At 37.5% G+C, this 24,703-nt stretch overlaps 1 protein-coding gene across 3 annotated transcripts in view; it reads right to left on the bottom strand.

Moving 5' to 3' along the window:
* The window catches only part of PUS10 (pseudouridine synthase 10), a 61,642-nt gene that overhangs the window by 6,013 nt on the left and 30,926 nt on the right, over nt 1–24,703 (bottom strand). For 2 of the 3 annotated variants that reach the window (XM_060187224.1, XM_007539640.3), the window contains exons 6-16: nt 23,637–23,748; nt 19,971–20,032; nt 19,660–19,705; nt 15,705–15,769; nt 14,070–14,155; nt 12,815–12,940; nt 7,652–7,708; nt 6,714–6,790; nt 6,567–6,622; nt 3,961–4,078; nt 999–1,141 (exon numbers count right to left, since the gene is read on the bottom strand). In XM_060187224.1, the coding sequence (XP_060043207.1) occupies nt 999–1,141; nt 3,961–4,078; nt 6,567–6,622; nt 6,714–6,790; nt 7,652–7,708; nt 12,815–12,940; nt 14,070–14,155; nt 15,705–15,769; nt 19,660–19,705; nt 19,971–20,032; nt 23,637–23,748 (948 nt within the window). Of the gene's footprint in view, nt 1–998; nt 1,142–3,960; nt 4,079–6,566; nt 6,623–6,713; nt 6,791–7,651; nt 7,709–12,814; nt 12,941–14,069; nt 14,156–15,704; nt 15,770–19,659; nt 19,706–19,970; nt 20,033–21,749; nt 23,611–23,636; nt 23,749–24,703 lie in introns of those variants that run through there. The other variant, XM_060187225.1, reaches the window with a different exon arrangement.

The raw sequence follows: 24,703 nt of genomic DNA, 5'->3' as shown, positions 1-24,703 counted from the left end.
TATATTCTATCTATCAACTCAGTTTTGATACAAAAATCATACAAGGCAGGGCAGGTTACCAACAATGGGTCAGCTTTAAAATTACCCCATTGTTCTGGGTCAATGACCACATAAAGTGAAGACCAATGTGTAAAGCGGGGCCATGTTCATCTACTATTCAAGTTTTAATATGTGACAGATGTTCAAGATGCTGAAAAAAAATCGAAATGTGATCATTAATGTGTGATTTGCAAAATATGTAAATAAGTAGATCCATCAAAAACATCTCCTGAGTGATTACTATGTGCTCACCACTGTGAAAAACAGTAGTTACAAGAAGCACAACTTTAAAAGTTCATGGTAGGGTCCTGGAGATAGCTCACCTGGTAGATGTCATACCCTACCATGCATGGTTGAAAAGTGCTGTAACTCCCCTGGCCCTCTCTCCAAAGTAAAAGAAGCAATGGAATGACACTGTGACGGGCCTATTCCACAAAGAAAAGTGAATTTCATTGTTTATAAAATATAAAATAAAGTTCAGATGTTGAACATTTGCTGCCTTATGATTTAAAATGTCGTTCTGAAAAACACAAATGTAATGGGGGGGGGGGATATACACTCAAACAAGGAAAGGGTTCTTCCACAATTTAGTGCTCTCCCTAATCCCTCTCAGATCAAACTGAACATATTTTTCTTTTTCTTCTTATTTTTTTCCACCATTATTATTGCTGGGCTCACTGCTGGCACTACAAATCATCTACTCTCAGCGGCCATCTTTTCCCATTTTATTTGATATGACCGAGAGAAATTGAGAGGGGAGAGGGAGATAGACACCTATTAACTTCTTTCACATCTCATGAAGTGTCATACCTGCAGATGGGGAGCAGGGACTCGAATCTGGGTCCCTGTGTGTGGTAACGTGCACATTCATTCAACCACAGGCACCACTACCTACTACTGAGCTTATTTTCTACGGTTTTCTGGTTATATTATTGCTATGCAGAAGATGAAAAAGATACGTTCCAGCTTGAGTCTTGAGAAAGAGGCGGAAATGATGCTCATCCACATAGCATGTTTCCATGGAGTGAATGACTCGAGCTCTCACAGCCAAGGGCCTCCGGTGAAGGACCCGCAGAGGGGTTTTTTGGTCAATCTTTAGGTCCTAGAGAATATGATACATAATCATGGAGTAAGCTCTGCTGCCCCGAGAGGTCTGTATTAACAAACATTTCCTTTGTCATCCATGGATCATCACAGACGTTTTCTAGTTTTGTTTTATTATTATTATTTTTTTTTACTAGAGCACTGCTCAGCTCTGGTTTATGGTGGTGCGGGGGATTGAACCTGGGACTTCAGAGCCTCAGGCATGAGAGTCTCTTTGCATAACCATTATGCTATCTATCCCGCCACAGATGTTTTCTTTAGAGCACTGTCAGGATAGAAGCTAAAACTATAATAAGTTATATTCCCTTGGGCTCAAACTTTGTCAGACTTTTCATAACCTTGTTCATGATTATTCATTTTTCTGGGCTTGACTATGCCATAAAAAAGACTGCCAAGTAAACAGTCCCTAAATCTTTAGCACATTGATTAAGGGCATGGATGTTTATATTGCCCTTCACTTAACATAACTCTTCTAGAAATATTTAACTCTAACCAACATCCCTCCCCCACCCATGAAAGTGAATTAATATTGGGTATTTCAGGCAAAGTGAGAAATAGCTGGTTGTAGAAAATACATCATGACTCATGTTTTTGAACAGTTTTTAGGTTTGGGGGACTCTCATAGCTACTTGCAGAGTTATTTTTTCAATTTGATGAAAGTAAAGTATATCTGAAAAATCAAAAGTTACACCATTGTTCAAGGAAGCATTTCAACATAATAGTTAAAATTAAGTGTGTACAATTATCTAGACTATCAATATTTTCCCAGTTCAGGTTACTTGAGAATAATAATAACCTGTGCGTCTTTTTATATTTCAGATTTTGTAGGAGCACGCAGTGTTTTTCTCATAGTAGGTATTTCTCTTTCTGTCATAAGATATAAAATAAGAAATAGAAACTAACATTGTAAAAGCTCAACTAATTCCAAGTTTTAAAAATAGGGGCCAGGTGGTGACACACATATACAGGAGGGATGCTTCACAAACAGTGGAGCAATGCTGCACGTGTCTCTTTCTGTCTCCCCTCTCACTCCTGCTCTGTATTTAAAGAAAGGGGAAAAAAAAAAAGGCTGCTTGAAGAGATGAAATCAACATGCAGGCACAAGTCCCAACAATAACTCTGGTGAAAAATAAATAAATCAGGTATAACCAGATATGAAGTTCATAAGAACTTTGAATCCTGTCTAATTTCTTAAGAGCTTTGAATCTTCCTCTGTACTTTTCTTGTTGGAACAACTACTTAATTTACATGATTACTGAGTGCCTGAAGCACTAAGTAAACAAAAGTTTTCTGTCTGGCCTCCCCTCTGTCAGGTTCTTCACCAAAAAAGAAAGAGCAAGTTCTGACAAAGACTACACTTGAAATGATGTGGCTGCTTTTACCAGAATGGGGAGTCAGTGGGCACTCCTAACATACAGGTTTTATGACCACAATTTTTTGATATTAGAAGCACTTTGTTCAGATGAATTAAGCTCTCTGATCCCAAAAGACCAAAAAAAAAAAAAAAAAAACCAAGGCTTTTAATTAATTATAATTATTAAGGAACCTATCAGTATATGGCCACTACAGAGTACAGAAACAGCTGGCCTTCAAATGAATACAGAAAATTCTAACTTCTCCTCATGACCTTTAGCATTCCTAGGATTCTGACTCATGAACTAGTTTAACAGAATATTAATTGAGCTACTAGCTAGACCCACCACTACTTCCAACATAGCACTCAGATCAACAAGTTCACGTCTTTTTTGGGCTGCTTAATATTATAAGATGACAGGAAGTGATTTCATTTACTCTAACACCGCATTCTACTATGCTCATATTGTTGACTTTTCAGAAACAAATACAAGCACACACAAATGATTCTGCTTAGATAAGTTCTAGTTCATACTACCTTTTTTACAGATGACCAAACATATTGCAGATCATTTGGGGTGTGTGTGTGTGTGTGTGTGTGTGTGTGTGTGTGTGTGTGTGTGTGTGTGTGTGTGTGTGTAGGAATGCACTGGGTCTTGGTGGCTGTACAACTCACCATTTCCTTTCTCTTTCTGTCTGTTTTGTTTTTTAACAGAGAGTGAGAGATGGGGGGAAGGCAGAGACATCTGCAGTACTTTTCCACTGCTCATGAAGCTTGTTCCTTGTAGGTGGAGGTGGGAGGATTAAACCATTATGGTCATTATGTAACATAATGTGTGTGCTCTACTTGGTGCACCACCACTTGGCTCCAATTCATTTAATTTTTTGAGACTAATTTTATAAAGCACTAAAGTCACACAACTGAGAGATAGAGATCCAAGATTTACACCCAGGCAACCTGTCCTCAGAGTCAGACACATAATTACTAACAACACTGCCTTTCAGACATAGTAGATGAATATCCCAGTTACTCAATTAGCACATGAGAAAGCCAAGATTTTAAACTAGGTGTCACAAATCCCAAAGCCCATGTTATGTGATTTATTTGCAATAAACTAGGAAACAATGGTTTTTTTTTTTTTTTTTTTTTGCTTCCAGGGTTATTGCTGGGACTTGGTGCCAACTCCTGCTGGCCTTTGTTTCCCCCATTTTAATTGGATAGAACAGAGAGAAACTGAGAGGGGAGGAGAAGACAGGGAGGGGGAGAGAAAAACAGACACCTGCAGACCTTCTTCACCACCTGTGAAGCAACTCCCCAGAAGGTGGGGAGCCGGGGGCTTGAACCAGGGTCTTTGTTCAGGTGCTTGCACTTCATACTATGTGTACCACCGCCCAGCCCCCACAAAGGATTCTTTTTCAGTCAATCAAAGAACAGAAATAAAATAATTAGAGCACTTAAATTACCTTTATATCATTTAAAAATTCAATGTCTTCCTTCTGTAGTGCTTTATTTGTCCATATTAAGGCACTGTAAGTTTTGGTCTTTTCTTCTTCACCTTCTTTCATATGTCCTATTGCCTCTCTAAATAAAAACAATTAAACAAGGTTTGTATAAATAAATAAACCATGCACAAGCCTTGCCCAATCATCCCTTTCTTTAAAGTGACTATGGAGGCCGATCAGTGCACTCCTGGCTGAGTGCACGTTACCAATTCAAGGATCCGGGTTCAAAGACCCTCCCCACCTGCGGGGGGGAAGCTTTACCAAGTTGTGAAGTGGGTTTGCAGGGTCTCTCTCTCTCTCACCATCTCTATCTACCCCACCCCCCATAATTTATCTCTGTCCTATCAAATCAAAGAGAAAAAAAAAAGGCTACTGGAAACTGGATTCACTGTGCAGGCACCAAGCCCAGAGATAACCCTAGTGGGATTAACATAATCATCATCATCATATTCACAATAATAATAACTTTTTTTCCCCAACCAGGACTTGGTGCAGGCACTACAAATCCATTGCTTCTGGAGGCTTCTTCTTCTTCTTCTTCTTCTTCTTCTTCTTCTTCTCCCTCTCCCTCTCCCTCTCCCTCTCCCTCTCCCTCTCCCTCTCCCTCTCCTTCTTCTTCTTCTTCTTCTTCTTCTTCTTCTTCTTCTTCTTCTTCTTCTTCTTCTTCTTCTTCCTCCCCCTCCTTCTCCTTCATTTTATTGGAAAGGACAGAGAGAAAGGGAGATAGAGAAGGAGAGAGCTAGAAAGACACTTGCTTCAACACCCCCCCTCCACTGGAAGGTGGGGAGCTAGGGGCTCAAACTGGTATCTTTGCCGAGTCCTTGTGCTTCATACTATGTGCGCTCAATCTGGTGTGACACTGCCCAGCTCCCGTAATAACAACTTTGTTGCAGCCTAGGAAATGGTGTAGCAATTAGAGTGCTGAATTCAGAAACATGAGGCCCTGAATTCAATCACTGACATAATATGTGCCAAAGTAATTCTCTGGCTCTCTCCCTTTCATGTTTATGAAGAAATAATTTTTTTTAAAAAAATGTTGAGATATAATTTATATGTCTCATTTAACTGTACAATTCATTAATTTTTAATTTATAGAACTGTATAGCCATCACCACAATCTAATTTTTAGAGTACTTTTATTACTCCCAAAATAAGACTATACCTATCTGCAGTCATTTCCTTTTCTTTTTAATCTTTATTTATTGGAAAGAGACAGCCAGAAATCAAGAGTGAAGGGTGTGATAGGGAAAGAGACAGACAGACACCTGCAAGACTGCTTCACCACTTGCAGAGTTTTCCCCTTGCAGGTGAGGATTGGGGCTCAAACTCGGGTCCTTGCGCATTATAACATGTGCACTCAAGCAAGTACGCTACCACCGGACCCTGGCAGGCACTTCCTAATCCCTATTTCTCCCAGATAGACACTAAATGGCTTATTGCCTATATATTTCACAACACTAAACTTTTCCTATAAAATGGAATCATGTGATATATACTATTTGGTGTCTGGTTTCATTAGCTTAGGAATGTTTTCAGGGTTCATCCAAGCTATAGTATGACTTCATTCCTTTTTTTTTTAATAATGAATGAATTATAATCCATTGTTATGGATATACTACATTTTGCTTATTCCCAAGCATATGGATGGTTTCTTTTTGCCATTGTAAATACTATAAACACTTATGTGTAAGCCTTTGTGTTGACATACATCTTCATGTCACTTGGGTATATATCTAGAAATAGAATTGCTGGATCATATGGTAACTCTAACTTTTTGAGAAATGGCCAAGTTATTTTCTAAAATAGCCATACTTACAATCTTATTAATGGTTTATGAGGGTTCCACTATTTTCTGCTTTTTTTATTATAGCCATTATAATATGTATAAAGTATAATCTCAACATAGTTTATTCTTGCATGCCTCTGATTATTTTGAGCATTTTTTTCATATGTCCATTTATATATTATCTTTGTAGGAATGCTCATTATTTCCCCATTTCTACTTGGACTGTCCTATTTTTTTATATTTATTTATTTATTTATTTTTCCTTTTGTTGCCCTTATTTTTATTGTTGTAGTTATTGTTGTTGTTGTTGACAGCATCATTGTTGGATAGGACAGAGAAATCGATAGAGGGGAAGACAGAGAGGGGGAGAGAAAGATAGACACACCTGCAGACCTGCTTCACTGCCTGTGAATCAACTCCCCTGCAGGTGGGGAGCCGGGGACTTGAACTGGCATCCTTATGCCGGTCCTTGCACTTTGCACCACATGCACTTAACCTGTTGTGCTACTGCCCGTGGACTGCCTTTTTTTTTTTTTTTTTTTTTTACCAAAACACTGTTCAGCTCTGGCTTATGGCGGTGCAGGGGATTGAACCTGGGACTTTGGAGCCTCAGGCATGAGAGTCTGTTTGCATAACCATTATGCTTATCTACCCTCCACGGACTGTCCTATTTTTAAGTGTATGAATTATTTATATATTCTGGGTATAATTCCCTTATCAGATATATGGTATACATCCCAAATTTCCTTTTTGAAATAATCTCCAGTGAGTCTACCCTTACCTTGTAACAAGCTGCAGGTCACGGACTTGGATTTTGTTAGATGAATTATTAATTTTCTGTAGTAGCAGAAAAAGAAAAACAGTTAACAACTCTAGTTCAGCTACAGTTACAGAAACATGACAATTTCCATGTCATGAAGTGGTTTACCTGCTGAAGCTCCTTAATTTCTTGTGAAGTGAAATGTACTCTATGAGGATTCACCAGCTCAATTGCAAAGGGCCTTCCTGGCAGCACACACCCCGTCATGAAACAGAAACGTGTTGATGGAGTTAACACTTGGACTAATGCAAGAGGGCTAGGAGGTGTGAAAAACGAGTTGAATCCAGAGGACTGAAAATTTAGTGACACAACTACATATGGGTTAGGAAAGAATATGTGAAGAGATTTAATCAAGGTGTGTTTTTTTTTGGGGGGGGGTAAGAAATGGGGGTAGGGGAAGAGGCTGCTAAACCCAAGTACAGATAATATGTGACTATGACTGCTTTCACAAAGGTCCATAAATAAGTCTGTGTTAATTACATAATAAAATCTAAACAATCACTACTTGATTTAGTTGCAGCAATGCCCAGATATACTAGGTTGAAATCCATCCTCCTTGTTTAGTACACTAGTGAAAAAATGAAAGCCATGGTCCATGAGGGGGACTATAAATCTCAAATAACTGAGAGTTAACTTGTATCATCTTTTTTCTAATGCAACAATGCAAAATGAGAGAATGAAGACTAAGAGCAGAATAGCCTTTTTAAATGAAGATATACAAAAAGAACTAATACTGATGAAATGTTATTCAGAAGAACAATTAATAAAGTTTTTGGAAACCATCAGGCACCACCTTGTTAATGCACATAAAAGCCCTTTGTAAGTATAGATATGCAATAAGGATGGCCTCTGAAGAAAGAAAAATCTTGTGTTACAACAATAATTTTCTTTTATAAAGGTAATCCTATAATGCACAAAGCATCCTAACTTGGAGAAGCTCTGGGCTCTGCCCACTTTGACTGTAAGTGACTACAGCAAACCTGTTGTTTGAAAAGGGTGATAATCTGAAAATTAGATCTAATAAAGTAACACTGTTGCAATCTTACCATTTCCCAGTGTTCGCACATCTACATCTTCTCTTCCAGAGGATGAAAAATTAAAACCTTTGGAAAGCAGATAATAAATAAATAAGAGTCACAATAGCCCTAAAATAGTCATTCCCACTCTTTAGTAAAAATCCATTTTGCAGGAACAAGTTGAAAAACAAGATCAGAAGAGAAACACTAAGCAGAACCTGGACTAGAGTTGGTTATTGCACCAAAGTAAAAGACTTTGGGGTGGAGTGGAGGGGAAGTACAGGTCCTGGAAAAGGATGGCAGAGGACCAAGTGGGGGTTGTATTGTTGTGTGGGAAACTGAAAAATGTCATGCATGTACAAACTATTGTATTTACTGTCGACTGTAAAACATAAATCCCCCAATAACGGGGAAAAAAAAACCCATTTTGCTTTGAACAATCTACAGGAGAATCCCAAGGGATAAGGAACATCCCACCCCTAATTCCACACTCTGAAAAAAAAAAAAAAGCATCACTGCCAGCTACTGCGTTAAATATTTTGCATACATTATTTCAGTAATCCTTATAGCTTTATGAAGCAGGTACTGATAATACCAAATTTCTAAAAGACTAAGTACTTTTCCAAAGACCAAATGATTAAATGGGAATGTGTGTGTGTGTGTGTGTGTGTGTGTGTGTGTGTGTCAAAGGTTGTCGCCTGGACTTGGTGCCAGTGGTACAAAGCCACCATTCCCAGGGACTATTTTTTCCTCCCCTACCTCCACCTCCGATTTTATTGGATAGGATAGAGAGAAACTGAGAGGGGTGGGTGGGGGAGATAGACACCTGCAGGGGAGCAGGCGGCAGTGCAGTGGGTTAAGCACACATGGCACAAAGTGCAGCGGCTGGCGTAAGGATCCCAATTCGAGTCCCCAACTCCCCACCTGCAGGGAGGTTGCTTCACAAGCAGTGAAGCAGGGCTGCAGGTGTCTTTCTCTCCCTCTCTCTCTCCATTTCTCTCTGTCCTATCCAACAACAATGACAGCAATAACCACAACGATAGGAGCAGTAGATTTGTACCGAGCCCCAGCAATCCAGCAATAACCCTGGAGGCAAAAAAAATAAAAAAGCACACCTGTAGACCTGCTACACCAGTGGCTTCTGAAGCAGCCTCACTACAAGTGGGGAGCAGGTGCTGGAATCACTGTGCTTAGTACTTTGTGTGCTTAACTGAGTGAGCCACCGCTCACCCCCAGCCCCCATAGATGTTTTTGATGACAAAGCCAAACCTTAGCAATTATCCCACATTAATATCCCAAGGGGAAAGTGAACAGTTGAACACTTTGGGGGAAGTTCCCACTACCACCCTGGTCACACAAACTTATGGTGAAAAACATAATGTCATGTTTCTTTTTTCCTTCAAACAAAATAGTAAAAACATTTATCTGAGAATTACACCCTATGAATGGAGGAGAGGAGAAAGAAAGGTTTAGCAAATACATTGTGTAAACAAACCTAAGCAGAAATCATGACAAAACTATGTACAATCCAATAGATGAATCATAAGACTAAACACTGCAAATAAAAGGAGAGGAAAAGGGTTAAATAAATAAATAAAAAGATTAGTGTTGGGGGTCGGGCGGTGGCGCAGTGGGTTAAGCGCATGTGGCGCAAAGCGCAGGGACCGGCGTAAAGATCCCGGTTCGAGCCCCCGGCTCCCCACCTGCAAGGGAGTCGCTTCACGGGCGGTGAAGTAGGTCTGCAGGTGTCTATCTTTCTCTCCCCTTCTCTGTCTTCCCTCCTCTCTCCATTTCTCTCTGTCCTATCCAACAACGAATTGCGTCAACAAGGGCAATAATAATAGCCACAACGAAGCTACAACAAGGGCAACAAAAGGGGGGAAAAAAATGGCCTCCAGGAGCGGTGGATTCATGGTGCACGCAATAACCCTGGAGGAGAGAAAAAAAAAAAAGATTAGTGTTACATGACAACTTTTTTACAGGAGCCAGGCAGTGGTGCACTTGGTTGAGCTCATGTTACCATGTACAATTTACTTTGGTCCCCATCTCCAGGGGAGAGGCTTCATGAGCAGTGAAAAAGTACTGCAGCTGTCTCTCTTACTTTCGCCCTATCTACCCTTCCCCTCTCAATTACTCTCTATCCTATCAACTAAAAAGAGGAGGAAAAAAAAAAAAAAGGAAAAAGTGGCCACCAGAAGCACTGGATTCACTGTGAAGTCACAGAGCCTCAGAGATAACCCTGGTAGCAGAAAAAAAACAAAACAAAAACAAAATGACTTTGATAATACAGCAGCTACTAATGATTTCATCACTATCACCACAGCATATTACTATGAATAGGCATCAAGGCTATTCATTAACACTATGAGGCATATTATCTACATTTTACTTAAAGAGAAGATGAGACAAAGACTGGATACATCTTTAGTACATAGTAGGGTCCAGAGTTGAACCAGAAAATCTAGTCCTAGAGTCTCTTAACACAACCTATAAACTACAACACTACAAAGAAATAGCCAGAAAAGTTCAGACATATGCCCTAAAGATTGCAAGACAAGTCTTCTTGAACCAGGAATTGGAAAAAGCTCAAAAGCTCAAGGGACTCCTGGTCAATCCTTAGAGGAAAGGTAAAGTTTAAAGTTTTTGTACATTAAGGTTGAAGGCTAGAACTCATGCTCACACCCACTACCTAGTCTTGGGCAATCTGTTTAGTTCCTTGTGTCCCTTGGATGGCCCCAGGGGTTCACCCAAAGCCCAAGATTTTGAGAGTTGTAAACAGCAGTACCAAGGCCCTTTTTTTTAAGTGACTAGATTCCTGAGAAATTCCATGTGGCCCATTCATATCTGTTATGTGGATTTGAAGTGCTTATAATTATGGTGTCCACAAACAATGTATTACCTACTGATCAACAAAACATGGATTATAGGAAAATGAAAGTTCTGCAAAATCAATATGACAGCCTTATATAGATCCAGAGGGGCTGTCAGAGAAAGAATTTAGAAAATATATTGACTGGAAATTTTTGGAAAAACAAAGCTCTCAATTTAATAAGAAGAAAGAAATCCATGATCTCAAAGACTCACTTGATAGCAAAATAGAAAACATGAAAACAAAGCTACAGGATATGAAGGGCATTTTGAATGCAGTAATTTCAAACAGTAAGTCAAGGAAGTAGACTTACACATGTAGAAGAGGGAATATAATAAAAATGACCATATTTTTTTACTTTAAAGTAGGAGTAAAAAGGCTTAGAAAAAATTATTCTCCAAGAGAGTGAAGACTCCACTATAAAAGCAAAGATCAGGAGAACAGAAACCATATTCAATGAAATAATAACAGAAAATTTTTAAAATCTGGGATTCAGTCAGGAGGCAGATACTCAGGAAGCAGAGAGAACACCCTGCCCTCTGCCCTTCCCCACCCCAATTCCTAAACCCAAATAGACCTATACCAAGATACATCATTTAAAAACTATCAAAATTCAAGGACAAAGAAAAACTTTTTTTTAAATATTTATTTATTTCCTTTTGTTGTCCTTGTTTTTTATTGTTGCAGTTCTTATTGTTGTTGTTACTGATGTGGTTGTTGGATAGGACAGAGAGAAATAGAGAGAGGAGGGGAAGACAGAGAGGGGGAGAAAAAGATAGACACCTGCAGACCTGCTCCACTGCTTGTGAAGTGACTCCCCTACAGGTGGGGAGCTGGGGGCTTGAACCGGCATCCTTCTGCCGGTCCTTGTGCTTTATGCCACATGCTTAACCCCTTGGGCCACCGCCCGACTCCCTGGAAAACTTTTACAAGCCTCCAGGAAAAAGAATAAAGTGACCTATAACAGTTAGACTCATATCAAACTTTTCAGCAGAAACCATGAAGGCCAGGAGAGAGTACAGTGGCATATTCAAGGTGTTACGACAACAACTACCAGCCAGACATACTTTATCCTGAAGATTATCATTCAAATATGAAATAGCAATAAAAACAGTACCAGATATACAAAAACTAAAGGGGTTTGCCATTACTATACCTGCCAAGAGTTACTGAAAGGAGTGCTCCAGAGAAACAAGGAACATTTGACTCTAAATAAGATGGTACATAGTAAAGCAGATTCAGAAACACAAATCATAGATTTATGAAACATTTATGATCACCTTTCCTGCATCTTTCACCTGCAGGGGGAAAACTTCAAAAGTGGTAAAGCGATGTTGCAGGTGTCTCTCTCTCTTTATCACCTCCTTCCCTCTCAATTTCTGGCTGTCTCTATCCAATAAATAAAGATTTAAAAAAATAAGAAAGAGTAGGGAAGAAAGAGGGGAGGAAGGGTGAAAAAGAGAAAGTGAAGCAGAGAAAAAGACCCTAAGTGTGACAAATAACCAGTTTGTTAATATTACATAGTCTGACAGTATCTGACTCACCCCACAAACCTAGGAAATCAAAACATAACAAAACTGCCATTAAGTCTTTTAAAGGAGAAGCTGTTGATCTATTTTCTCTCAGTCCAAGTTTTATCCTAGGACATTTTAGCAGTTAAAAATGGAAGGCAGATGGGGCCAGGCAGTGGCACATCTGATTAAGTGCTCACATTACAGTAAGCAGGTAGGTACCCAGGATCAAGCCCCCGGTCTCCACCTGCAGGGTGAAAGCTTCATGAGTGGTGAAGCAGTGCTGCAGTTGTCTGTCTCTCTCCCCCTCTCTCTCTCCCCTCCTTTCTCAATTTCTCTCCATCTCTATCCAATAATAAATAAAATATATTTTTTTTAAATGGAAGGCAGATTATACTTGAGCAAGTATTGAATGTGGGCTTTGTGTTTTAGTTTCCTCATATACTCCCAAAAGGGCTGAGGCTGTGGTCTCCCAAGGTCAGAGTTAAAGCACATTCATTTCAAGTAGTTTCTTTCAATTGTTTTGAATTTTCCCAGAAAGAGTGATTATCTTCAAATAGGAAAGAAGTTGTTGGGAATCTTGGCACAAATCCAGCCCAGGTTAAAGGAATTTAGGACACAGTGATTAATTTTTCCTCATAGAAAGCTATGAAGCAAGAGGCACAACCTTGCTTCATAGCTTTCATAGCTTTTCATAGCTTCATAGCTTTCCAATTAGTGGTAATTTACAAAATAAAGAAATCTTTCCTACTACCACCAAGAAATCCACTCAGGAATGACTTTGTATTTAAATAAGACTATGATAGCACTTACTCTCTGCTTTGAATACTGTCAAAAGATGGCCTGAAATTAATTCTTCTACTGAAGATTCCAGCTTCCTTTCTCCATCAATTATCCAAGGAGTTTGTGGTAGATTCCTGGAGTATTTATTATATCTACCTGTCAAAAAAAAAAAAAAGACCAAACTGTCTGTATAAAACAGTATGGTTAACACAAGAAGGTAAAATTTAAAAAGCAACAACTATTTATTGAGTGCCCACATCCTAAGTGCTAAGATATAAAACAAAAGCCTTCAACTAATATAATCTAATTTGAGGTAAAGGCACTTTATATAGATTTAAAAAACAGAGGCATAGTCATACTCATGACTAAAGATATGATATGAATCATCAAATAAATTCAAAAGGTACGTTAAATATTTTGAATAATCTGATCAACTGACCAAACAAATTTCAATATTAATACAGGAAGGACCATTTTTTTTTAAAGAGCAACAAGTACTTCTATGCTTGACTCATGATACTTTCAGTTTAAGAGTCATTGGTGATAATGTATTCCAGAGAGTTCATATACAGGGAATTTTTAAGTTTTTAAAGTTAAAAAGAAAAAAAAAAAACCCTAACAGAACATGACTCACTGCTTCATAAAGAAAGCTACCCTACAGCAGGCTGTAAGTACCCCCAGGGCAGAGTTTCATAGTAAAGACTAAAGAGCAATTTCATTTCAGCTATTAGTATGAAACAGATGTAGCTTTCAAAACAAAATTTGTCTACTACATCATGTCTTGGGAAAGTTAATGAAAATTTTTTTTTCAGGTAAAAGCCAAGTATTTAGTTTGTTTTGAAGATAGTAAAAAAAATTTTTTTCAATTTTGCTTTCAATTATATAACATTAACTGACTGAGTTTCTCCTACCAGTTTTTGGTTCTTCATCTACCAATATTCCCACTTGGCTACTTCTATGATGAAAGTTATTAGAACCTAGAAAGTGTCATTTTCCTTCAACACAACATTTTAAATAACATCTTATGTGGTTTTTTTAATCATTTTATTGGGGGTGCCTAATGGTCTGCAAAATAATCTTACCCCCAATTCTGAGTAGTTAAGAATACCTATAGAACCTTACAAAAAGAAAACGAAAAAGAAAAGCTTGACTATCTAGTACTCAGAAAAGTCAATTAATCTAAACCTATTTAACAACAAAAAGCAGAAAACAGAGAAGCCAGTTGAGATGTTCAGGCACGATGGTAAATTGATAGTGTCAGAACAGTTTAGACTAAATGGTTTACCAGCCACAAAGACAGCACCATGGGCACATTCAATTTCGTGAACAGTGCATACAACCTTTGGTGAGCTTGGAGGACAAGGAAATTGCCTGCAAAATAAAATAAAATATATAGCTACTATCTTCCAGACATGATACTGAATCACACACCTATAATAAACTAGCCTTATCTGAGGGACACACAGAACTTCAGTTCTCAAGGACTAATCCTCTTCTTAACTTTAAGTTTCAGAATCTTAAGAGTCTATCAGCTCTCTGGAGTACCAATTTTAATATATGAGAATGACACTCAGTAAATCAAGGTTCTGAAATTACCTTTTCAAGTTCAGGAAATTTCATGTTCCCAGGTGATAATTTCCAACTGCCTGGAGGTTTGCGAGGAAAATCCCTATTTATGAACCGGAAGCCTCTCCAGGTTCTTTAGTCACTTTGCTATCCATAAAAACATGCTGCTGGATTACGTAATCCTCAGTCATTTGGGAAAAGTTAGTATGCAATAAGAGGTTAGTCATAAGAATAAGTCCCAGTAGGAAGGTATGCCACCATTTTTCCCTCTCTCATTTCAACTATCATCATGGGATCACACAACAGAACCAGAAAATGTAGATGTGACAGATTCTGCATATAAACTAAGAAGCTTCAATACAACTGAGGATAGGCAGGATAAAACAATGTATAGCTTTATTTTCTATCCACCATCTGGGAACTTTCAAAACCATGAACTGGAATCTACCTGTAAATGACTAAATATGGATTTAACCTAAAATGCATGATTTGGAAATTTTATAGTTTCCCAAGATTGTTTAACAAAAATAATTTACAAATTTGGGGATTATTATTTATAGAAAGTAATCCTTATTTCTATAATTTAACAAAAAAGTTCCAACTCTGAGATACATTTTCAGTCAGTAAAGTTTATGAAACTTTCCTAATTATTTTTTTCTGCTTGAAATTCAAGAACATTCTGAGTGAATAACTACGATACCATTATATTTAAATTAACACAGTGAAAATTAAAATATAAAACTTAGTATCTTTCAGCATATATATATATATAAATATTGTTTTTTAAGATTTTATTTATTTATTAATGAGAAAGATAGGAGAGAGAAAGAAAGAACCAGACATCATTCTGGTACATGTGCTGCCGGGGGTTGAACTCAGGACCTCATGCTTGAGAGTCTAGTTCCTTAGCCACTGCACCATCTCCTGGACCACTCAGCATATATTTTAACAAATAAGAAAACAAATGAGTCTTTTTCCTCCCTTCTGGAGATGGACAAGAAAAAGTAAATTAGGAGTGTAATGGGTCTAGCATTGGGCTAGAATGTCAGAACCTGGCTGGAGGGACACACTCTATAATCCAACTGAAATCTCAGGCAAGTCAACTCCTTCTTTTGACCATAATACACTCTTCTAAGTAAAGAAGCTGGATTGTTCCATAAATGCAAACGTTCAGTTGACAACACTTACTGACCATAACCACATAGTTAAGTATTGCATCAAGAACTGGGGTTTAATGATGACTAAAGTCCCTGAAATATATCCAGTAGTAGTTTAGAAACAGTCCAGATGATCTCTAACATGCCCTTTATCCTAAAATTACATGACTCTTTATTGTTTCTATACTTCTACTTACTTGCAGAAATCTTCTTCTTTTATCTTGTTCAGAGCTTTCACAACTGCCATTCTAGTGAATACTGACTATACAAGGTAAAATAAAAAGACAAGTCATTCTTTTCCCCATCATTTTTAACATCAAAGAAAAAAACATCACAGGAGCTAGTCAGAGAAATTCTATCAGTTAAAAAGCATACTTAAAAGGGAGAAATATTTAATGGCTTCAAAAAAAAAGGTAAGTGTTCTTGACATCAGCTTCTCAATCACTATATTTCTACATAAACCTTCTCTTTAATCTGGTCTATAATCCCAGGTAGACAGTATTATAATGAAACGTGTCATGTTGACTGAATTGTCCTGCTCCCCTCAAATGCAGTAGTTTTAAAAAGTAAAAAACAATACTATAGGAAATGTGCTTCGACAGTCTGCCCTGACCTCAAAAGTAATTTATTTATTTTTGCCAGCAGAAGTTACATACCTGCACGATTCCAATACTCTTGGTGAACTTTTTCTTTTCCCTTTTAGTTTCAGACAGACACAAAGGAAGGGGAAAAGACATAGAGGAGAAAAGGCACCACAGCACCACTTCACCTAGTTCCATGCATGACACCCAGGTCCTGGCACATGTGTGCTCTACCAAGTAATCTATATCCCATGCCCATCATTAATACTTTAGATTGATCCTTTTATCTTTTCTTTCTTACATCCCTCTAGAGATCAAGAATATAATCTAGAAACCAGCTGCCATGATACATGTAAGACAGAACCAACACCTGCTTTGGCATCTAGCAAATTAAACTATCTAGTTAGGGAAAATAAACAAATTTACTTTACTGAATAGTAAAAGTATATAGAATAAATGTCTTTTTTGGGATAAGAAAAGACAAACTGTGTGGTAGGCACATTAAAACTAATTAGTATATATATATATATGGCTTAATATCATAAATTAGAATTATTTATTTGGTTATAAGAAGTTATACTTGAGGGGGCAGGTGGTGGTACACCTAATTAAGCACACATATTACAGTACATAAGAATCCAGGTTCAAGCCTCTGGTCCCCACCTGCCAGGGAAAAGCTTCATGAGTGGTGAAGCAGGACTGCAGATGTCTCTGTCTCCCTTCCCCTCCCCTCTCAATTTCTCTCTCTGTCTGTATCCAATAATAAATAAATGAATGAAAAAGTAAATAAAAATAAAAAAGAAATTATACTTGAATTTCAAAAGGGGGCTCAATGTAGGTCTTTCATTAGTTCATCATCAAAGAAATAACTTTCTAGGGGCTGGGTGGTGGCACACCTGGTAGAGCATATTTGTTACCATGTGCAAGGACCCAGGCTCCAGCCCCCAGACCCCACCTGCAGGGAAATAGTGCTACAGGAGTATCTCCCCCCCTTCCCTTTTGATATCTCTCGGTCTCTATCAAATAAATAAATGAATTAAATAAATACTTTTAAAAAAAACCTTTCTAAGCCATATTCTGTGGCACTCCAAGATGTCATAGGGTTGCAACTAAAAATCTAAGTGCCTGTTTGGTATGCTAGGAAATTTTACTTCTAAAAGAATCTCAAGTTTTGTCAACTTCCAGTAAAGAGACAAGGAAACTATATGGAAGGCAACATATCACCTATTGACCAAATGGTGTGGTGTCTATGATACCTTTCCCTTACCCTATTATTTGAGACTGGCATTTGTATATTTCCTTAAAGGTAACAAAAAGGGAGTCGGGCGGTAGCGCAGCGGGCTAAGCGCATGTGGCGCAAAGCTCAAGGACCGGCGTGAGGGTCCTGGCTACAGCCCCCAGCTCCAACAGGCGGTGAAGTGGGTCTGCAGGTGTCTGTCTTTCTCTCCCCCTCTGTCTTTCCCTCCTTTCTCCATTTCTCTCTGTCCTATGACAACATCAATAACAACAAAACAAGGGCAACAAAAGGGAATAAATAAATATTTTTTTTTAAAAAAAAAGGTAACAAAAAATAAAACTAGCTCATCAATAAATACGACTTATAGGTAACTGGGAAGACTTTCCTAACTGGTAGGGCAGAGCAATTAGTTACTGTTACATCAAGATGTATCCCATTAGTTTACAAGGGCTGGAGGGCAGAGCAAGAGACATCAGGACTCCCCGAGTCAAATGCTTGGAATTTAGAGCAGTAACTGTTAACCTCTGGGTATGAACAAATATGGAAATGTTCTATATATACCATAATGTGTGAAAAGGAACACTGCTTGAGGCTTGATCTGTGCTTTTTTTTTTTATTATCATTTTTATTGGGGGCCTAATGGTTTACAGTGCAGTCAATAACACAAAGGTACAATTTCTCATCTCCTTGTGAAAGATTTCTGTAGAACTGCATTTCAAATTATTTCTACACAGGGCATTGGCAGAACCCCCTCCCTACCAGCCTCAGTTTTAAAAGCCTCAACAATTATCAAAATGTATCTTTAAAAGAATGTACAAATTTCTTCAACAACCAGAACAACAGGATGATTAGCAATTAAACTGAGTGACTGAAAATACACAAATTCAGTTTAGTATCCATGGTGTGAAAGTTTCCCAATAACAGGCTGTGCCATTCTATCCTGCCACAATAGAAATTTAAAAATATCTGCTAACTACTCTGATCATTAGCATGAATATCAGATAAAATTATAAAGAAGAGTTTGAATAAAATGCCCTTTTTGTAAATGTAGCTTAAAATCAGCTATATTAACTTAGGACAATCCTAAATAATTTACTTTGGAATAATTATTTTTTAGAACATCAATTCTAGAAAGTAGATATAAGACAAAAGTTCGAAATGCTATAGATAGTATGGACTTTCTTGATGTAATTTGGGGGATTAATCCAAAGATTGAATGTACTCAAATGGGTATAAGTAACATCAATGAAATGTTTGTTCTAAGTCTAACATCAGGGGAACAGTTCAGACAGTAAAACAAATATGAGAATGTTTGTGTTAAGACAAAGGTGTTGAGTTAAAAAAAAATAAATGTAGCAAATGTAAATATTAAAAATTCTAAAAAAAAACATTTTTTTTCCTAAAGGAAGTTCCTTTTTATTATCTTTATTTATTTATTGAGTAGAGACAGCCAGAAATCAAGAGGGAAGGGGGAGATAGAGAGGGAGGGAGAGAGACACCTGCAGCCCTGCTTCACCACTCACAAAGCTTTCCCCTTACAAATTGGGACTAGGGGGCTTGAACCCGGGTCCTTGCACACTGAAACACGTGCGCTCAGTCAGGTGCGCCACCACCCACCCCTTTAAAAACTAATTCTTAGTAAAATAGGTTGATATACTTCTTTTTTTAAATATATTTTTATTTTATTTATTTTTTCCCTTTTGTTGCCCTTGTTGTTTTTAATTGTTGTAGTTATTATTGTTGTCGTTGTTGTTGGATAGGACAGAGAGAAATGGAGAGAGGGAGGGGAAGACAGAGAGGAGGAGAGAAAGATAGACACCTGCAGACCTGCTTCACCGCCTGTGAAGCGACTCCCCTGCAGGAGGGGAGCCAGGGTTTGAACCGGGATCCTTATGCCGGTCTTTGTGCTTTGCGCCACCTGTGCTTAACCCGCTGCACTACAGCCCGACTCCCGATATACTTCTTTTTTTAAAAATATATATATATATATTTATTTTCCCTTTTGTTGCCCTTGTTTTATTGTTGTAGTTATTGATGTTGTCGTTGTTAGATAGGACAGAGAGAAATGGAGAGAGGAGGGGAAGACAGAGGGGGGGAGAAAGGCAGACACCTGCAGAACTGCTTCACCGCCTGTGAAGTGACTCCTCTGCAGGTGGGGAGCCAGGGGGCTCGAACCAGGATCCTTAGGATGGTCCTTGTGCTTCACACCATGTGCACTTAACCCGCTGTGTTACTGCCCGACTCCCTGGTTGATATACTTCTAATGCAGCTTCATTTTATTGCTAGTATGAATAGTCAGTTCATTAAAAACTCACTAAAAAGTAGAAGGCTTACCTGTTTGTTTTTGGCTGGCTTAAAACAATCTGGGCATATCATACGTCTAAAGTAAAATTCAAGTAAATACAAAAGGTTAATAAGTTTATTTGGAGGCTACTGATAATTCAAACATATTTTACATAATATGTATGCAAACTCAAGAAATCAGAAGCAGAGAAAATTAATCTCTATGAGTTGCATTGGTTTGCCTATACTAGAACACACAATATTTACTAAGACGTAAATTAGAGAAGCAAAACTATTTTTATGAAACAAAAAAAAAATAACATGATTATACATCTGACAGTGTTGTTTACTTGGCAACTTACAGGAAGTGGCAATCCTCAGCAGTTTCTGGGTGAGCAAAGACCACACTCACTTCAAACAAACTCTACAAATTATAAAGACAGTTTTAAAATGAGCAAAAGGAAGCCAACATCTAACAACATATGAATGGAAATAGAAATTAACTCTCAAAAACTGGTTCAGAAAAAAAAATGGCAAGGAAAACTGGAAATACTACTATTTTCACATCAGCTTGTTTGTCAGGCAGCTAACCATAAAGGATAGATACAGCTACAGATACAAATATAGATACAAATAGATAGATAATCAATCACTAGTGATCCTGATCCTGATCCTGCCAAAACACAACCTTATCTTTTTTTTTTTTTTTCTAGATATTCATTGGGCTTCTTTGCTCTAGGTCTACTTTTTTTTTTCCCTCCAGGGTTATTGCTGAGGTTCAGCACCAGCACTATGAATCCACTGCTCCTGGAGGCCATTTTTCACTTTCATTGGATAGGAAAGAGAGCAACTGAAAGGGAAGGGGAAGACAGAGAGGGGGATAGAGAGAGAGAGAGACACCTGCAGACCTGCTTCACCACTTGTGAAGCAACCCCCTGCAGGTGAGAACCAGGGTCTTGAACTCTGAGCCTTGCACAGGTCCTTGCGCCTTGTACTATGTGCAGCCTCTGCCTGACTCCCACTCCAAGCCTGCTTTTTCTGATTATAATATAGAAAGGGTGAAACACCATAATAACAAAGCTTCCTTCGGTATTGTAGAATATTCCCACTGTAGCATGCCTGGGATTCAACCTTGGATCATGTGCATTAAACACTGAGTTACTGGAACTTCTCCAAAACAATCTAAATGAGTTTTTTCAGTGTTGGGGCCTCACGTATGCATGATTTCCAAATGCAAAGAGGCAGAGAGGAGAGAAACCATAGCATTAGAGTTTCCACTGTTGCCATGGCACTTAGCGTAGAGGTGGAAGTTAAACCTGGTCCTTGTGTGTGGCAAAGCACAAACCTTACTCCTATCTTCTGACCTCTAAAGCACATGTAAACTAAAAAGTTGCATGATTTTTAAAAGTATGTAAATTAGATGTAAAGATGAATGATAATTCATGGAATTGAAAATAGGTAACTGAAAGAGAGGAAGATTTATTTCTATCAATCTTATGACCTGAATTATTAGCAAGACAAAAACCATCTTGTTTACATGCTTAAAGGCCTCTCTACATGAAACTTTAGAAATAGCACTCAAATTTCTTTTTTTTTTTTTTGTATTTGAGCTTTAAAGTGATGCTAAGGGTTTTTTTTTTAATATTAACTTTATTTATCTATTGGGTAGAGACAGCCAGAAATTGAGAGGAAGGTGGAGATAGAGAGGGAGAGAGACAGAGAGAGACACCTGCAGCACTGCTTCACCACTTGTGAAACTTTCCCCCTGCAGGTGGGGACCAGGGGATCAGGTCCTTGTGCTCTGTAACAGGTGTGCCACCACCTGGTCCCAAGTTTTTGTTGTTGTTGTTTCTTAATAAAAGTGATAGATACAAGTTGTAAAATAAACATAGGATGAGTTTTAGATACCATTTTGCTGGAGAACTAGTAATAGTTTCGTGTGTTTCATTCTAGCCACTTTTTAAAGGCTTTAAAATTTTTTTTTATTTTCCCTTTTTGTTGCCCTTGTTGTTTGTTTTTGTTGTTGTTGTTTATTGTTGTTGTAGTTATTATTGTTGTTGTTACTGATGTCGTCGTTGTTAGGACAGAGAGAAATGGAGAGAGGAGGGGGAGGCAGAGAGAGGGAGAGAAACATAAGACACCTGCAGACCTGCTTCACTGCCTGTGAAGAGACTCCCTTGCAGTTGGGGAGCTGGGAGCTGGAACTGGGATCCTTAAGCTGGTCCTTGCGCTTCACACCACATGCGCTTAACCTGCTGTGCTACCGCCGGACTCCTTTTTAAAGAATTTTTTTTTTTTAATTTCCATATGAGATGTAGAGTTTCACATGAGACACAGAGAAAGTGCGAGAAGTCATAACACTATTCTGTTAAATGTGGCACCAGTTACCACATTCTACAAATCAAGCGCTGAGTGCTTCTATTTTAATAAATATAATCATAAATGCATACATTCGTGAAATAGTAAACATAACTATCTCTTCAACCTGAGACACATCTATTTTCATGGACTATAAAAAACTTTACTGAAGTGAGTCGGGTGGTAGTGCAGTGGGTTAAGTGCACATGGTGCAAAGTGCAAGGACCAGAGTAAGGATCCCAGTTCTAGCCCCCGCTCCCCATCTACAGGAGAGTCACTTCACAATCGGTGAAGTGGGTATACAGGTGTCTTTTTCTCTCCTTCTGTCTTCCCCTCCTCTCTCTATTTCTCTCTGTTTATCTAATGACATAAATAACAACAACAATAATAAAAGGGCAACAAAAGGGAAAATAAATAAATATTTAAAATTTTTTTTTAAAACTACTGAAAAATAGACGTTACGTCATGATTTCTTATTTTTATTGATTTCTGTATTTATTCAGGTCTTTACTGACTGCACTAGATAATCAGCAATTTTACTAGCAACTCTAGAATCACAATAGCTAATCTTTTATCTGTACTCTACAAAATTAAAGTATATTCCTTTTATTCAAGAAGACATCACTTATCTTGAATCTACTGGATTACTGCATCTTTTGTTTTCTATTCTCACTGAATTGACATGTAAAAATTATACTTCAAAAACTGAAATTTGAGGTAAAAAATATTTTACATCAATGACTTCTCTAATTTCCAAAGTACTTTCATTACCTCATTTCCTCTGCATACTATGCGTGAAGTGTTTTTTTTTTTTTCTCAGTGTTCAGTTTAAATGACAGAACTTATTCTTAGTAATAGGGAAACAGAACTATGTAATTCAGAATGGGGGGGAGGAAAGAATCTTGCCTGTTTAGTTTTGGAAAATGGCTTTGTAAATTTACTTAAGTAGGGATATACTGACTATTTATGGAATTTCTTTCAGACAAAACAATGAAGCAATGAGGCCATACTATCAAAATCTAATTAAAGATGAGCTATAGGAATATACCGTTTCCTTACTGAGAAACCTGTTGAGCTCTTCCGTGAAATTTAATGCAATCCAATCCAGAGATTAAGGTAAATTCTGTTTGGAATAGAAGCAATGACTAAGTGTTCTAGTTTCAAAGGCAGTCCCTGCCTAAATTCAAAGAGATATTTGGAAAGCAACAAGATAAATTAAAATGAGCCCATGCTCACTGTAGCTGAATAGATTCTGTCTGAATATGTTAGATTAATCAGATTACCAAAATTAAATAGCATAGGTTCACTCTAAACCCACTTCTAGTTATTTATTGCTTTGTATCAGCAACTGTCTCTTCAACAGTACTTTAAATATATTAAAGGCATAGATTTATTTCTAACCTTTTTAAGTCAATTTAGGTGCACTGTACTTGTTAAACACATGAGTGCATTGGATCCCAAAGAAGTCTTTAAAAAAGAATGAAAGAAAAATGTAAACTTAAATTTAATATTACTAGAAATTACCATTTGTAGTAGAGCTTAAAAAGTACTCTCTGAATTACTTAAAGAGAATTTTTTTTTTTTTTTGGTGACGGGGGGGATAACCCAAACCCTGCCATTTAAGGAAGCAAGATTACAGAATAAAATTAATAATGCTGATAACCCAATACCTTTCCATCAATGGGAACACCCAGTTCCTCTGAAAACAGGGGGTGAGTTATCCATTTGTAGGCTTCTTTTAGCTGAACTATATCATTTCTTCCCAGCGACAGACTCTGCTTTCTGAATAACAAAAATTAATTCACTGAATAAAAAACTTCACTTTTTCTATTAAAGACAAGAATTTATACGATTATGAAAAAATATTAAGTGCCTTCTCTGTGCCAGGCACTATTTCACACATTAGATAGAAAGCAGAGAACAAATCAGACTAAAATTCCTCAGCTCAAGGACATTATGTTCTAATAGAATCAAGGAACTGCTTTTTAAAATAACATATAAATACAAAAACCATAAGGATACTAGCACATTTTTCTGAGCTAGAAGTGCCAAATTCCTAGATTTATGTATCATAAGACAGAAGAATTGAATAGAAAGTAATGTTTATTGTGTGGAAAAAGTATAAAACTGAGTATTACAATAATCTCACCCAAACTAAAAATGTTCGTATCTACTCTCACTCTGGTAATAGGGGCTTATTTGGGAGAAATCAATATAAAAGCTGTACTTTTTCTTTTTCCTGTAGTAGTGAAGAGAACTTACTAAACTCTAAAGTATCAATGTTCTAAAATGCTCATATATTTAACATTAAATAAATGTTTAAATAAAAATTTGACATTCCCCCAAAGTCCATACATGAACCAATTAACAAGTTTGGGGAAATCCCAATTATGATTTCTAGTGTTTGGTTTGTAACCTAAAATTTTAATAGAAAAGAAGTGAAGTAAAAAAGAAAGAAAACATGGTATGTTATTAAAATTGTTCTATTTTACTGAGAACACTGTGCTGTCACTAACAAATTAAGAAATTCTCATAACTAAAACTTCATATCAGTCATATGACTACTGACAGGACTGCTTTCAACAGAGTAACTGTTAGAGTCAACTTGTGAATCATTTCTCTTAATGCTGAATTTTCAGTGATAGATGACTATGTATAGTCAATATTCTATAATGCCAAAAACAATTACTGCAACTAGAAAACAAAAAAATAATGTAGCTAGTAGCTGAAATTAATT

Source organism: Erinaceus europaeus, chromosome 3, assembly GCF_950295315.1.
Source record: "Erinaceus europaeus chromosome 3, mEriEur2.1, whole genome shotgun sequence".
NCBI lineage: Eukaryota > Metazoa > Chordata > Mammalia > Eulipotyphla > Erinaceidae > Erinaceus > Erinaceus europaeus.
Note: the sequence above shows the minus strand (reverse complement) of the source record. Positions and strands in the feature narration are given on the sequence as shown.